At 45.6% G+C, this 16,912-nt stretch overlaps 1 protein-coding gene across 1 annotated transcript in view; it reads left to right on the plus strand.

Annotated features, from left to right (window-relative positions):
- Fam71f1 (family with sequence similarity 71 member F1) overlaps positions 1-16,912 on the plus strand; it is a 36,092-nt gene that overhangs the window by 7,480 nt on the left and 11,700 nt on the right. Inside the window, exons 4-6 of the mRNA XM_045160073.1 lie at positions 9,043-9,168; positions 10,695-10,731; positions 14,229-14,404. Coding sequence (XP_045016008.1) covers positions 9,043-9,168; positions 10,695-10,731; positions 14,229-14,404 — 339 coding nt within the window. The remainder of the gene's footprint in view (positions 1-9,042; positions 9,169-10,694; positions 10,732-14,228; positions 14,405-16,912) is intronic.

The following is a 16,912-nucleotide window of genomic DNA, read 5'->3' on the forward strand; positions in this document are numbered from 1 at the left end:
GTACTGGGGAGTTGAACCTGGGTCCTATCACACCCTCCAACACTCTGGTTAAAGGTGCTTGTGTATCTGGCTTTATGTCCAGGGTTCAATTCCCAAGCCATTCCCTTAAGCCAGACCCACAATAGTACCACAAGAAAGAGTGAGAGGCAGATAGAGAAGGAACTTCCCTGAGTTTTTTTGGGGTGGGGGTACTTTTTGAGGTAGGGTCTCACTCTAGCTCAGGCTGACCTGGAATTCACTATGTCATCTCAGGGTGGCCTTGCACTTATGGCGATCCTCCTATCTCTGTCATTGTAGTCCAAGCTGTCCTCAAACTTGCTAATTAGCCAAAGATGACCTTGAACTCTTGATTTTACAGAGTCTGGTTTACAAATTACAGGTCTGATATGTGTGCCACCTGGTTCTTGCACATTTCTACAAGTGGAATTATATTATATTGTATTAATTACTTTCCTTGTTGCAACAAGTACCTGACGAAACTTTAGGGAAGATTTCTTTGGCTTACAATTCGAGGGTACAGCCAGTGGTGGTGGGAAGTCTCAATGGCAGGAGCCGAGGCAGCCGGTCACCCTGCATCTGCAGTTGGGAAGGAAGGACATGAGCTCAACTCACTTCTTTTTTTAAAAATTTTTGTTTTATTTATGAGAAAGAGAGAGAATTGGCACCCCACACTCCAGTCACTGCAAACAAACAGCAGATGCCTGCAGCACCCTGTGCATCTGGCTTTACGTGGGCCCTGGGGAATTGAACCGAGGACCTTTGGCTTTGCAGGCAAGTGACTTAACCGCTAAGCCATCTCTCCAGCCCTCAGCTCACTTCTTTTCATTAAGTCCAGGACCAAAGCCCATAAACACTGCTGTTCACAGTTTAGAGTGAGTCTTCCTCAATTAACTTAACCCAGGAAACTCCCTCACAGACATGCCCAGAGATGTGTTTCTATGGTGATTCTATTTTTCGTTGTTGTTGTTTGTTTTTTGTTTTTTCCTAGATAGGGTCTCTCTCCAGCCCAGGTTGACCTTGAACTCATGATGATCCTCCTACCTCTTCCCCAGTGCTCCACCAGGCCTAAGCGTTTCCATGGTGATTCTAAATTCCATCAAATTGACCAGATTAACTGTCATAATAATTCCTTGCCTGGCTTTCCCTTAGTATAATGCTTTGCAGGTTTATACATATGTAATAGCACGTGACTAACTCTGGGTCCTAGTTAACAGACCTTCAGTAGTTCATGCCTTCTAATTGCTTATTATCAGTTGATGGATTTTGGGATTTCTTCCAGTTTAGGGGTTACTATTGTGTAGATGTGTTTTAATTGGTCTTGAATAAATTCCCAGGTATGACATAGCTGGGTGGTTATGTGGAAAGTTTTTTGTTTTTTTTTTTTAATTTTTATTTATTTATTTATTTGAGAGCGACAGACACAGAGAGAAAGACAGATAGAAGGAGAGAGAGGGAATGGGCGCGCCAGGGCTTCCGGCCTCTGCAAACGAACTCCAGACACGTGCGCCCCCTTGTGCATCTGGCTAACGTGGGACCTGGGGAACCGAGCCTCGAACCGGGGTCCTTAGGCTTCACAGGCAAGCGCTTAACCGCTACACCATCTCTCCAGCCCATGTGGAAAGTTTTTGTCTAACTTAAAAAAGTTATTTTCATGTGTATGTGTGGTGCACATGTACCAGAGCCTCTTACCACTGCAAACAAATGTCAGAAACTTGTGCCACTGTTTTAGGTCTGGCTTAAGGGAATGGCTTGGGAATTGAACCCCCGGCAGGCAAGTGTTACAAGCAAGCACCTTTAACCATAGTCATCTTCCCAGTCCTACATCTAATGTTAAAGAACATGACAAACTTCTCTGGCCATTTTGTTTGTTTATTTATTTATTTGAGAGAGACAGAGAGAGAGAGAGAGAGAGAGAGAGAGAATGGGTACACCAGGCCTCCAGCCACTGCAAACCAATTCCAGATGCATGAACCACCTTGTGCATCTGGCTAACGTGGGTCCTGGGGAATCGAGCCTCGAACCGGTGTCCTTAAGCTTCACAGGCAAGCGCTTAACCGCTAAGTCATCTCTCCAGCCCATCCATTAGTCTCTTTTTTATTTTGATGTCATCATCTTTTTCTCCTAATTTGAGGGTCTTGTGGAGGTATTGCTAGGCACTGTGAGGTTGTGGATATTGAGGCCAATTTCTGTCCGGACAGTTGTATGTAAGGAGTCCTACCCTTCCTTTGGTTCTTACATTCTTTCCGCCACCTCTTCCACAATGGATCCTGAGCCTTGGAGGGTGTGATAGAGATGTTTCACTGCTGGACACTCCTCTGTCACTTCTTCTCAGCACTATGTTGCCTTTTGGGTTATCCCGGTGGTCATCGCCATCTGAAAACAGAAGCTTCTCTAACCAAAAGTGAGAGTAGCATTGATATATGAATATGAACATTAGGTGTAGTGCTTACAGGGCAGTTTGGTGAGCATAATACATGCATTTATCCAGACAAGAGCAGGCTTTAAACCTCTAAGGCTCATGACCTCCCCTGCCATAGGCTTTTGATTAGGTTTTTAGTACCAGGCATGTATTCCCTCCCATAGAGTGGGCCTCCAGGTCAATTAGAGAGCAGTTGGTTTCCCCCAGAACAGACATGCCACTATTGCACTCGTTCAATCATTTGGCCTGTCTGGCCAGACTTGAGGCTTCCAGTGTCCACTGTTTTCACCGCTGATGACTTCTGTCTTCCATAGGGCTGCACGCAGTGCAGCTTTTTCCAGCTTTCAGTTGGCTGGTCTACAACAAGAAGGTTTTCAGCTCAGCCCCAGCTTGATTTCTTAGTGATCTTGATGCCCAGGCATGTGAAGTCTTCAGCAATAGGGTCTTACCATCTGTTTCTGAAGGGAAACCAAGGGCCTTGGCAATAGCCTGTAATGTTTTGGAGGCAACAGGGACCTCCCTGGCCAACAACTCACAGGAAGGTATCTCTGGGCACTTTTACATTACCACCAACAATGTATGAAAGTTTCATTTTCTCCACAATCTCATCGTCATGGATTTTTAAAAAAATATTTACTCACTCTAGCATACATGTGGTGGTTAGAGTTTTGATTTCCCTAATGACTAATGATGTTGAACAGCTTTTCATAGATTTTTAAATTACGCATATGTCTTCAGTGAAATAAATGTCTATTCAAATCTGCCCATTTTTTAAAAGATTTTATTGGGTCTGGAGAGATGGTTTAGCAGTTAAGGCATTTGCCTGCAAAGCCAAAGGATCCTGGTTTGATTCTCCAGAACCCACATAAGCCAGGGCACAAGGGGCTGCATGTATCTGGAGTTCATTTGCAGTGGCTGGAGGCCCTGACATGCCCATTCTCTCCCTCCCTCTCTCTCTCTCTCTCTCTCTCTCTCTCTCTTTCTCTCTCTCTCTCAAATAAATAAAATACATTTTTAGAAGATTTTATTTTTATTTATGTATTAGACCAAGAGAGGGAGAGAGAGAGAGAGAGAGAGAGAGAGAATGGGCACACCAGTACCTCTAGCCACTGCAAAGGAACTCCAGATGGAAGTGGCACCTTGTGCATTAGCTTACAGGGTCCTGGAGAGTTTAACCTGGGTCCTTAGGTTTCTCAAGCATACACCTTAACTGCTAAGCCATCTCTCCAGCCCTCCTGCCCATTTTTAAATTAGGCTTTATCTTCCTGCTGAATAAGGACTAGATGTGAGTCCTTCAGATGTACGATCTGCAAATATTTTCTTCCAGTATGTGAATATCTTCATTTTTTTTTTCTTTTTTTTTTAATTTTTATTTATTTATTTATTTGAGAGTGATAGACACAGAGAGAAAGGCAGATAGAGGGAGAGAGAGAGAATGGGCGCGCCAGGGGTTCCAGCCTCTGCAAACGAACTCCAGACGCGTGCGCCCCCTTGTGCATCTGGCTAACGTGGGACCTGGGGAACCGAGCCTTGAACCGGGGTCCTTAGGCTTCACAGGCAAGCGCTTAACTGCTAACCCATCTCTCCAGCCCTTTTTTTCTTTTTTTAATATTTTATTTTTTTCTCACTTTTTACTAACATTTTCCATGATTATAAAAAATATCCCATGGTAATACCCTCCCTCCCCTCCACTTCCCCCCCCCTTTTTTGTTCATTTTTATTTATTTATTTGAGAGCAACAGACAGAGAGAAAGAGGCAGATAGAGAGAGGGAATGGGTGCACCAGGGCCTCCAGCCACTGCAAAGGAACTCCAGATGTGTGCACCCCCTTGTTCATCTGGCTAATGTGGGTCCTGGGAAATCGAGCCTCGAACCAGGGTCCTTAGGCTTCACAGGCAAGAGCTTAACAGCTAAGCCATCTCTCCAGCCCCCCACTTTCCCCTTTGAAACTCCACTCTCCATCATATCCCCTCCCCCACTCAGTCTCTTTTATTTTGATGTCATGGTCTTTTCCTCCTCTTATCATGGTCTTGTGTAGTTAGTGTCAGGAGGTCATGGATATCCAGGCCATTTTGTGTCTGGAGGAGCGCGTTGTTATCTTTATTTTTTTAATGCTTTAATTTGGAGAGCAGAAGCTTTTAATTCTGATGAAGTATAACCACCTTTTTCTTTTAGGAACCAGCCTTTTGGGGTCCTATCTAGGAACTGTGTTCAACCCAAAGTCGCAAAGATTTTACCCTGTTTTTGTCTTGAAGTTGTGCAAATTTCACTCCTGCACTTCAGTTTAGGAGTCACTTTGAGGGAAACTAAGTTTTCTTTGTTTTTTTTTTTTTTTTTTTTCAAGGTAGGGTCTCTGTGGTGGTTTGAATAGATGGCCCCAATATATTCAGTTGTTTATTTGTTTGTAGTTTGCATCTTCAGCCATGTGGCTGGAGGCAGTGTCATTGGGTGGATCTTAAGGTGTGGTGGTGGGTTTCAGATTTCAATCTAAAGATATGCAAAGTGTGCCTAACTGGAGTTCCTGAAGTGTGCTGTGTGGCTTTTGGCTTGTGGCTTGTACTTCTCTCTCTCTGCTTGGTACTGTGAAGGCAGGTCAGTTTCTTCTGCTGTAATGGAACTTCCCCTGGATCTGTAAGCTTCAATAAATATCCCTTCCTCCGTATCTGTGTCTGGTCTGAAAGTTCATCTCAGTGAACCTGAAGCTGTCTGCCACAGTCTCACTCCAGCTCAGGCTGACCTGGAATTCACTATGTAGTCTCAGGTGGCCTCAAATTCATGGTAATCCTCCTACTTCTGTCTCCCAAGTGCTGGGATTAAAGGCCTGTGTCACCATGCCCAGTTCTATATTTTCTTTCTTTCTTTTTTTGGTTTTTCGAGGTAGGGTCTCACTCTAGCCCAGGCTGACCTGGCATTCACTATGGAGTCTCAGGGTGGCCTTGAACTCATGGTGATCCTCCTACCTCTGCCTCCCGAGTGCTGGGATTAAAGGCGTGCGCCACCACGCCCAGCTTCAGTTCTATATTTTCTTAATTTCAGTTAGATTAGTCATTGATAATATGTAGAAATGTAATTAATTTTTCTAAAAATATATATTTTTTTTAATTTGAGAGAGAGACACACACAGATGAACAGAGAGATGGAAAAGGAGAGTGAGAATGAGCACGTCAGACAGGGCTTCCTGCCACTGCAAACACACTCCAGACACATGCGCCCCTTTGTGCATCTGGCTTTATGTGGGTCCTGGGAAATTGAACCAAGTGCCTTTAACTGCTGAGCTCTCTCCCTCCATCCCTGTAATTGATTTTGAATATTAAGCTTGCTTATCAGTTGTGGCTTATGGATTCCTCAAGATTTTCCACATTAGGCCTTCTTGTCATCTTAAAATAGTTTTACATCTCCATTTCTAAGTTAGAGTGATTGATTGCCAGATGCTCCAGTGCGACATTGTGCACTGGAGAAAGTTCTGGAGATCAAACTCAGAGCTTTACACATGCTAAACAGAGTTCTACCCTGAACAACATGCCCAGACTTTTTGTTTGGATATTTTTTTGGATCTAAATATTGTTTCTTTTCTTTTCTTTTTTTTTAAAATTTATTATTTTTGTGGAAGAGGGGGCAGAAAGATTGTTGGAGGCACAAGTTGGGACATTATAGCCAGAGACATTGTCTCTCTCCCATAACTGACTGCTGCTCCCCCAATCCTCACAGGGATAACCTATGACCCCAATGAGGAGGGCCTTTGGAAAAGGAGCAGGGAGGAGGGAAAGGACGGTACCAACATGTGTTATTTCCATAGTAAGGATGTCCATAACTAATAATAATTTTTTTTTAAAAAAAGAACATACCTGTATAGACACATCATATGTTGATACCATCCTTTCCCTCCTTCCTGACCTCTTTTGCTAGAAGCCCTCCTCAGTGGGGTTGCTGGTGTTTCCAATGGGGTTGTGGGTTATGTGTTGCGGAAACAGCAGTCAGTTACCGAGGGGAGGCAGTGCCTCTGGGCATGATATCCAAACCTGTGACTCTTGCACTCTTTCGGCCTCTATTTTGTAAAACTTCCTGAGCCACGTTTGGTGTGTTTTAAGGCTACTCCAGTGACAAGCTTTCAAGGAGTCCCTGGATCTTTGCTTTGCTATGTGTTGAGCGTCCTCAGCATCTGTCTCCTTCACCCTGGAGTTGATTGTCAGGCTCCCCATGGAAGCAGCATTTTTGCTCATCTCCCCAGTTCCACTGTGGATTCACCTGGGCCTTGGCTGGAATGTGAGGGATGGTTTAGCTCCTCGGGTCTCGCTACTCTGTACCCTTTGGCTCCCAGGGTTGGGGACCCAGGGACTAGTCAATCAGGAAGGTGGAGCAAAAGCTGGATTTCTTTTCTTTTCTTTCTTTCTTTCTTTTCTTTTTCTTTTTTTTTTTTTTTTTGAGAAAGGGACTCTCACATTGTAGCTCAGGCCAGCCTAGAGCTCACAATGTATCCCAGGCTGTCTTTGAAATTAACAGTGCTCTTTTTATTTATTTATTTTTTTAATTTTTGAAGTAGGGTCTTGCTCTAGCTCAGACTGTCCTGGAATTCTGTAGTCCCAGGCTAGCCTCGAACTCACAGTGATTCTCCTACCTCAACCTCCCAAGTGCTGGGACTAAAGGCATTCAGCGCCATGCCCAGTGGGCATAGCAGCATTCTTGCCTTCAACTCCAGAGTGATGAAATTGTGTGATGATTTGATTCAGGTGTCTCCCATGAAGTTCGGTATTCTGAATGTTAGGTTCCCAGCTGATGGAGATTTGGGCATTAACGCCTCCTGGAGAGAGTGTATTGTTGGGGGCGGGCTTATGGGTGTTATAGCCAGTGTCCCCATGCCAGTGTTTGGCACACTCTCCTGTTGCTATGGTCCACCTAATGCTAGCCAGGGGGGTGATGTTCACCTCTGCTCATATCATCATTTTCCCTGCCATCGTGGAAATTCCCCCTTGAGCCTGTAAGCCAAAATAGACCTCTTTTTTCCCACAAGCTGCTCTTGGTTGGGTGATTTCTATCAGCAATGCGAACCTGACTGCAACAAATTGTTTAAAAGAAGAGGCAAAAGCAGACAGCTTTTGAATTTAAAGGGAAGGTATTTAGTCTTTGGTATGATGCTAATTGTGAAATTTTTTAAAAATGCAAACTGGGGCCATCAGGCTTTGCAAGCAAGCACCTCTAACCACTTAGCAATCTCTCCAACCCCTTTGATTTTATTTGCTGGACATGGTGGTGTATGACTTTTATCCCAGTACTTGGGAGGCAGAGCTAGGATGAGTCCCTTGAGTTCAGGGCCAGCCTGGAACTAGAGTTCCAGGTCAGTCTGTGCTATAGTGAGACCCTAGCTCAAAAAAATTATTTACTGGGCTAGAGAGATGGTTCAATGGTTAAGGCACTTGCCTATGAAGCCTAAGGACCCGGGTTTGATTCCCCAATACCCACATAAGCCATATGCACAGGGTGACATATGCATCTGGAGTTTGTTTGCAGTGGCTAGAGGCCCTGGTATGCCCATTCTCTCTCCTTTCTCTCTCTCTTTCTCTCTCTCTGTCTTTCTCCTTTGCTCTCAAATAAATGAATAAAACATTTAAAACTGATTTATTTATTTGCAAGTAGAAAGGGAGGGTGGAGAGAGAGAGAGAGAGAGAGAAAGAGAGAGAATGGGCTCACCAGGGCCTCCAGCCACTGCAAACAAACTCCAGATGCATGTGCCACCTTATTCATCTGGCTTATGTGGGTACAGGGGAATGGAACCTGGATCCTTAGGCTTCACAAGCAAGTGCCTTAACCACTAAACCATCTCTCCAGCCCATTGAGATTTTTTTTTGTTTTTTTTTTTCTTTTCCATTTTTTTTATTAACAACTTCCATGATTATAAAAAAAAAATCCCATGATAATACCCTCCTTCCCCCCACTTTCCCCTTTGAAACTCCATTCTCCCCATCCCTATTGAGTTTTTTAATGGGAAGAGATTCCATACCAAGTTTATGTTAGCAAATATTCTGTGAAGATCTTACCTCTAGGGTACTAAGGGATATTTATATCAAGTAAAAGGCTATCCAGAGCTGGAGAGGTGGCTCAGAAGTTAAGGCATTTGCCTGCAAAGCCTGACAGCCCAAGTTCGATTCCCCAGGAACCAAGTAAAGCCAGGTGTACAAGGTGGCGCATGCATCTGAAGTTCATTTGCAGTGGCTAAAGGCCCTGGTACATTCTCTCTCTTGCTGTCTCTCTTTCTGCTTACAAATAAATTAGTATATATATATTGTTTTGTTTTGTTTTGTTTTGTTTTCAAGGTAGGGTCTCACTGTAGCCCAGGCTGAGCTGGAATTCACTATGTAGTCTCAGGGCCTTGAACTCATGGCGATCCTCCTACCTCTACCTCCTGAGTGCTGGGATTAAAGGCGTGCACCGCCTCGTCTGGCTAATAAAAATATATTTTTAAAAAAGACTATCCATACAAAGGTGAAGCCTCAGAATTTCTTCCAGCAGCAGCTGGTGTGGCTATCCCATGGAAGAGCTTGAGACCCAGCACTTTAGGATCTGGATCATGACCTGAAAAAAAATGCAAACACCCTAAAGCTTAACCACTCTGTTCTTTCTCCGTGTACTTAATGCAGGAGAACCCTCCAGCCTCCCAACCCAGTGAGAGCCTCATGCAGCTGATGGCCAAGGGGGAGAGTGAAGCCCTCTCTCAGATCTTTAGCGACCTGCATCAGAAGAACCAATTCAGGTATGTGACTTAAATCAGCATTCCCACAACCCAGAAGGTTCCAGAACCTTAGCTAATGTCCATCAACACGAAGGGGCATGGGATACTGTCACACATACACAGTGGCCAGTCTCCAGGCAATCTATCCTGGCTCCCTTTACCTTAGTTTCTTTATCCACAAAACCAGCATGGTCATCTTAAATCTCTGGAGGAATGTTCAGCAATGAAAGTAACTGTAATAATGAGTTAATAAAAGGGTAGAAAATGAAAGCTAAAGTAGAATCAATCCAGTTTCCAGTGCTATAGAGAAATAACTAAAACATGCCGGGCGTGGTGGCGCACGCCTTTAGTCCCAGCACTCGGGAGGCAGAGGTAGGAGGATCGTCATGAGTTCGAGGCCACCCTGAGACTACATAGTGAGTTCCAGGTCAGCCTGGTCCAGAGTGAGACCCTACCTTGAAAAACCAAAAAAAAAAGAGAGAGAGAAATAACTAAAACAGGCTGGAGAGATGGCTTAGTGGTTAAGGCGCCTGTCTGTGAACCTTAATGGCCCAGGTTCGATTCCCCAGTATCCACGTAAAGCCAGATGCACAAAGATAAATCACCAAAACATGACTTTGAATCTATCTTAGCATCTGACTTGGCCCCTGCTTGGATGCCCTGGAGCTCCCGTGGTTGTTTCTAAATGTACAAACTCCTATGGTGCAGGCCTATCTTCCCCATGCCCAAGGAAATGTCCCCCTCCCTGCCCGTCAGATGACTTAGATTTGATAGGACAAACAGACAGCAGGGCATTTGGTGAGTCGTGGCTCTAATCCCAGCGCTCCTGGGATCCCCAGTGCTGGGATGGGATCAAAGGCTGGCACCACCATGCCGGCTTCCCACAGAGCTTTTCCTATTTCTGCAAAGTCAGGGGAAGCAAAGACACGATTCAGATCAAGGATGTGGGGGAGAAAGAACCTGGCAGGCAGACTGAGGGAAAACAGACAATAACCCCCGCCAGGCAGCTCCCCAGGCCCTGCCTGACACAGACCTTGTGCAAGGAGACGGGGAGGAGGGGTCATTGTCGGGAGCCCCTGTGGCAGTTAGTAACAATGTCACTTAAGTGAACAGTGAGCATCTTTTTCCTGCTCAGCAAATTCAGCAGCATGGGTTTGTTTCCTGTCTCCCCTCACCCCCCATCCATCCACCTCTCTCTTTCCCTTTCACTTCTAGAACGTTAATGTGCTTCACACCCACCCCATAGAGCTCCAGCTGGCCTTTTTTTAAAATTTTATTTTACTTTATTTTGGTTTTTCGAGGTCGAGTCTCAGTCTAGCCCAGGCTGACCTGGAAGTCACTACGTAGTCTCAGGGCAGCCCCGAACTCACAGTGATTCTCCTCCCTCTGCCTCCCTGAGGGCTGGGATTAAAAGCATGCACCATGGTGCCCAGCTGCCTTTTTAAAAATTTATATCCCACTCTGAAGCTGTATCAGTAGGGAGAAGGTTTGAGATCTGAGTTCATCGCTTAATCTTTGCCCTTTATTTCCTTGCCCCTGAAATGGCTGGAGAACAGCAAAAGGACGGAGAGCAACAAGGCCCGCTCAGGTAGGGAGGGGCAGAGGTGTGAGCTGGCTGCTATGTGGGAGTCGGGTTGGGATCCCCTGCGGTTTCCCCCCCTGACCTTCCCAGGGCTAACTGGAGTGCCCATTCTCTCCCCATGCCATACTTGGAGATAGACACATAATACCACCATAGTCAATTTGGCACCAAGTCCCACCCATTTCTTTCTTTGTGCCATTTTGATTTTTCTCTTTACTTATTTATTAGAGACAGAGAGATGGAGAGAGAGAATGGGCACACCAGGGCCTCTAGCCCTGCAAACAAATTCCAAATACATGCGCCACCATGTACATCTGGCTTGTGTGGGACCTGGAGACTTGAACCTGGGTCCTTAGCTTTGCAGGCATGTGCCTTAACTGCTAAGCCATCTCTTCAGCCCAGTTTTCTATTTCTTTCTTTTCTCTCTTTATGTCTTTTCTTTTTCTTTCTTGTCTTATTCATTTATTATTATTATTTGGTTAGTTTGAGATAGGGTCTCACTCTAGCCCAGGCTGACCTGGATTTCACTCTGTAGTTCCTGGCTGGCCTCGAACTCACATGATCCTCCTACCTTTGGCTTCTTAGTGCTAGGATCAAAGGCATGTGCAACCACACCCTTTCTTTGTGAGTGGATAGTACAGGGCCTCTTGCTGCTACAAATGAACTCCAGAGGCATGTGCCATTTCTTTTTTTTTTCATCTGGCTTACATGAGTTGAACCCAGGCCAGCAGGCTTTGCAAACAAGGGCCGTGAACTGCTGAGCCATCTTCCCAAACCTGAGATTTTGTTTTGTTTTGTTTTTTTGGTAGGGTCTCACTCTAGCTCAGGCTGACCCGAAATTCACTATGTAGTCTCAGGGTGGCCTCGAACTCATGGCGATCCTCCTACCTCTGCCTCCCGAGTGCTGGGATTAAAGGTGAGCGCCACCACACCCAGCTACCTGAGATGTTTTGATAGCCTTCACTTCTCCCACAGATTGACCCTAGCATCATTCATGGTGGGGGTGGGGCTCTGTAAGTTCCAATCCTTGTGGAAGGCTTTTTGGTCACTATGTAGAAATACTCTCCACCCTCATCGAGGGACTAGAGATACGTGAGTCAATACGAAAAGTACAGAATCTCTCTCATCACAGGCCACATTCAAAGTTTATATCTGGGGTGCCAGAGATACACAAAGAAAGAGGATCCCTCAGTCCTGTCAGGACACTGGCCCAGGAGGCTTAGTGTCTTAGCAGAACCATAGAGGGATGATGAGTTCATGTGGGAAGAGTGTGGAGCATTCTAGAAGCGGCAGCTGGTTCTCTGTTGTTACATCCTAATCTATCCTAATCTGCCCTCTGGGTTTGACCCTTCAGGAATTTCCCATGTTACCTGGCTCACCTCATCACATGTTTTCTGACTCTAGTCAAACATCCACTGGGCTTCCTCATACCTTGGTTGTCCTCCTTCCATTTCCTTTCTCCAAGGCACCGCTATAACCCCTGCCTGTCCAAACCACACAACTCATTCCTGGCCAGACTCACACCCTTTCTCCTCATAATAACCTCCCACACTCTTCTCTAGTTCCTCAATTAGTGATAAACTCCATTCTATGCCTCTATTCACAGCAGCAAACACAGGGCTGGGGAACATAATGGAGGTCAATAAATACACTGATAGCTGACAACTGATAAAGTAATTCTCCATATTGATGCAGGAGACAGCCAGGCCATATTTTTTTATTATTATTATTTGAGAACGACAGACACAGAAAGACAGATAGAGGGAGAGAGAGAGAATGGGCGCGCCAGATCTTCCAGCCTCTGCAAACGAACTCCAGACGCGTGCGCCCCCTTGTGCATCTGGCTAACGTGGGACCTGGGGAACCGAGCCTCGAACCGGGGTCCTTAGGCTTCACAGGCAAGCGCTTAACCGCTAAGCCATCTCTCCAGCCCATATTTGATATAGAAGAAAGAATGAGGAAACATCTCAGCCAGTAAAGTACTTACCTTACAAAAATGAGGAACTGAGTTTGATCTCTAGAACCCATGTACCAAAAAATAAATAAATAAAATTTTAAAATAAGGCAGAGATAGAAGGATTGCTGTGAGTTCAAGGCCACCCTGAAGCTACATGGTGAATTCCAGGTCAGCCTGGGCCAGAGTGAGACCCTCCCTCGAAAAACCAAAAAAGGGCTGGAGGGATGGCTTAGCAGTTTAAGGTGTTTGCCTGCAAAGCCAAAAGACCCTGGTTCAATTCCCCAGGACCTATGTTAGCCTGATGCACAAGGGGGCACACACATCTAAAATAAATAAATTAAAAAAGAAAGAAAGAGAGAAGGGCCAGAGTCTCCAGCCACTGCAAATGAACTCCAAGTGCATGCACCACCTTGTGCATCTGGCTTACATGGGTAATGGGGAATTAAACCTGGGTCCTTAGGCTTCTCAGGCAAGCGCCTTAACCACTAAACCATCTCTCCAGCCCCCTTTTTCTCACTCTAAAATAAATAAACAGGGCTGGAGAGATGGCTTAGCGGTTAAGCGCTTGCCTGTGATTGCCTGTGAAGCCTAAGGACACCGGTTCGAGGCTCGGTTCCCCAGGTCCCACGTTAGCCAGATGCACAAGGAGGCGCACGCATCTGGAGTTCGTTTGCAGAGGCTGGAAGCCCTGGCGTGCCCATTCTCTCTCTCTCCCTCTATCTGTCTTTCTCTCTGTGTCTGTCGCTCTCAAATAAATAAATAAATTTAAAAAAAATTAAAAAAAAAATAAATAAACATGCAGCATCTAATTCATTAGGCTTGGGCAAAGTATAGTCCTAACACGCACCCAAGTTCTGGCTAATTCTTTGATTAGCCAAGGGCAAAGGGTTCAAGGACAGGCCCTGGCTTTAATCTTCAGGGTTCAAGGCCATTGCCAGCTTAGCTGGCTGAATCTTCTGAGAAAGTTTAGTCAGTTAATTTGGCCCTACCATAGGATTTTTCTTCTTTCACTGGGGCTGTTGTACTCACCTGATGTAGGGGTAAGAACATGGGCTCTGCAGCCAGCCAGGCTATTAGCTTTGACAATTGACCTGGCTTTTCATCATGTGACCGTTAGTAAGTTAATTAGTCCCTGTGGACCTGAGTACTTCCCTAGAAAATGGGGATTGTGGCACAGTTGCCTTTATTGAGTTGTCATGAGGATAAAAGGAGCAAGAATGTGTGAAATTGTCTGAACTGTTCCTTAAACATAATAAGTACCCCTGTTGGGCTGAAGAGATGGCTTGGTGGTTAAGGTGCTTGCCTGTGAAGGCTAAGGACCCAGGTTTGGTTCCCCAGTACCCACGTAAGCCAGATGCACAAGGTGGTGCATGCACTTGGAGTTTGTTTGCAGTGGCTAGAGAACCTGGTACACCCATTCTCTCTCTCTCTCTGTTAAATAAAATACAATAATTATTAAAAAAAAAAAAATAAGTACCCCTGTTGGCTGTTAGCTTCGAGAACATTCTGTGATCCAGCATGCAAATGCATTCCTTTTCTTGATTAGAGAAAGCTACCTGCCGTGAAGATAATATTCCTTGCACTATCGATCTCAGCTGGCGGGACTCCTTCACTTACGGAGAGTGGGAGAGAGAGAACCCCTCTGGACCCCAGCCTCTCTCACTCCTTGGGACTCTGGCTGCGTCTACCAGGCCATGGCTGGCCCTCCCAATAGGTATGGTGGTAGGATTTATTGAAGGGCCTTCATGGGCTAGTCTGGAGTTCAAGCTCAGGACTAGGACCATGTCACCTCCGGGTGATTCCAGAATCTGATCCTATATGGGCAGGGGGAGGGGTATGTGGAGTGGGGGATGCTGGCCACAATGACCTTAACCATCTGTTCTCCTGTCCTGTTCATTTCCTCCAATAGGATTTTGTTTTGTGTTTTTCTGTTTTGTTTTCAAGGTAAGGTTTCTCTCTAGCCTAAAACTCACTATGTAGTCTCAGGGTGGCCTTGAACTCACAGGTGATCCTCTTAACCTCTGCCTCCTGACTGCTGGGATGAAAGGCGTGAACCACTATGCCTGTCTTTTTCCTTCTTTTTTTTTTTTAAATATTTATTTAAGAGAGAGAAAGAGGGAGAGAATGGGCATGCCATGGCCTCCAGCCACTGCAAATGAACTCCAGATGCATGCAACACCTTGTGCATCTGTTTTGCGTGGGTCCTGGAGAATTGAACTGGGATCCTTTGGCTTTGCAGGCAAGTGACTTACCTGCTACACCATCTCTCCAGCCCCTTCCCTCCCTTTTCTTTGGTTCCCTTTTCCTTTCTCTCCTTTCTACTTCTCTAGAGCTCTTCATGGCCTTATTGAGGGAGCTGGGTACAGAGAAGGAGGGTAGGGACTAAATTGCAGGGTGTGGGGAAGACAACCTTTGCTGGGGCTCTAGACCTTCCCTCTCCACACTCCAAGATGTTCCATCCAACCTTCATCCATTCAATAAGCATTGTGACATTACCTCCTATGTGCAATGTCTGACAGAATCCTAAAGCAGCTGGGTTGCTTTATCATTTATTTGTAAAATTGAAAATTAAAAAAAAATATTTATTTGAGAGCGTGAGAAAGGGAAAGAGGCAGACAGAGAGAAGGAGAGAATGGGTGTGCCAGGGCCTCCAGCCACTGCGAAAGAACTCCAGACACATGTGCCACCTTGTGTTTCTGGCTTTAGGCTGGGTCTTAGGGCATCGAACCCTCATCCTTGAGCTCTGCAGGCAAGCACCTTAACCCTTGAGCCATCTCTCCAGCCCTAAAACTGAAAAGTTTTTTTTTATTTGCAAAAATGTTACTAATTAAATTTTGAAGTTAGTGTACAAAGTGATGGCTCTAGTGTAGCATTTTTTAAAAATTTTTTTGCTCATTTTTTTTATTTATTTGAGAGCAATAGAGAGAGAGAGAAAGAATGGGCGCGCCAGGGCCTCCAGCCACTGCAAACAAACTCCAGACGCGTGCGCCCCCTTGTGCATCTGGCTAACGTGGGTCCTGGGGAACCAAGCCTCGAACCGGGGTCCTTAGGCTTCATAGGCAAGCACTTAACTGCTAAGCCATCTCTCCAGCCCTATTGTAGCATTTTTTTAAATTTTTTTTGTTTATTCTTATTTATTTGAGAGCGACAGACAGACAGAGAAACAGGGAGAGAGAAAGAGAGAATGGACGCACCAGGGCTTCCAACCACTGCAAACGAACTGCAGATGTGTGCGCCCCCTTGTGCATCTGGCTAACGTGGGTCCTGGGGAATCGAGCCTCGAACCAGGGTCCTTAGGCTTCACAGGCAAGTGCTTAACCGCTAAGCCATCTCTCCAGCCCTCTATTGTAGCATTTTCACACCTATATTTCAATATTCTTTGTTCTTATCCAACCCCCCTGCACTTCCTTCCTCTATTCCCCCTTGTTGCAGTTAGGTTTGCATTGTTGGCAGAAATCACTCAACCAAGAGCAGCTTTTCGGGTGTGTGGGGGGGTTTATTTTGGCTTATAGACTCGAGGGGAAGCTCCATGATGGCAAGGGAAAATGACGACATGAACAGAGGATGGACATCACCTCCTCGCCAACATCAGGTGGACAACAGCAATAGGAGAGTGTACCAAACACTGGCATGGGGAAAGTGGCTGTAACACCCACAAGCCTGCCCCTAACAACACACCACCTCCAGGAGGCTTTAATTTCCAATTGCTATCAGCTGGGGAGACTAGCATTCAGAATACCTAAGTTTATGGGGGACACCTGAATCAAACCACCACACCCCTGCTTCCTCTTGCTGGTACCCTATTCACCCCTAAATAGTCCTCCATTCTACTTACATGACATTTACATTCATTTGCTCTCAGAATCCTAGCACTTAGGAGGCTGAGGTAGGAGGATCCCTGTAAGTTCAAGGCCACCCTGAGACTACATACAGAGTGAATTCCAGGTCAGCCTGGGCAAGAGTGAGACCATACCATAATCAATTGCAATCCAAAAATAAAATGGATGGGCTGGAGAGATGGCTTAGCGGTCAAGCGCCTGCCTGTGAAGCCTAAGGACCCCGGTTCGAGGCTGGGTTCCCCAGGACCCACATTAGCCAGATGCACAAGGGGGCGCACGCTTCTGGAGTTCGTTTGTAGTGGCTGGAGACCCTGGCACACCCATTCTCTCTCTGCCTCTTTCTCTGTCTGTGCTCTTAAATAAATAAATATAAATAAAAAAAAAATTTAAA

This window comes from Jaculus jaculus, chromosome 10, assembly GCF_020740685.1.
Source record: "Jaculus jaculus isolate mJacJac1 chromosome 10, mJacJac1.mat.Y.cur, whole genome shotgun sequence".
In the NCBI taxonomy this organism is placed as follows: Eukaryota; Metazoa; Chordata; class Mammalia; order Rodentia; family Dipodidae; genus Jaculus; species Jaculus jaculus.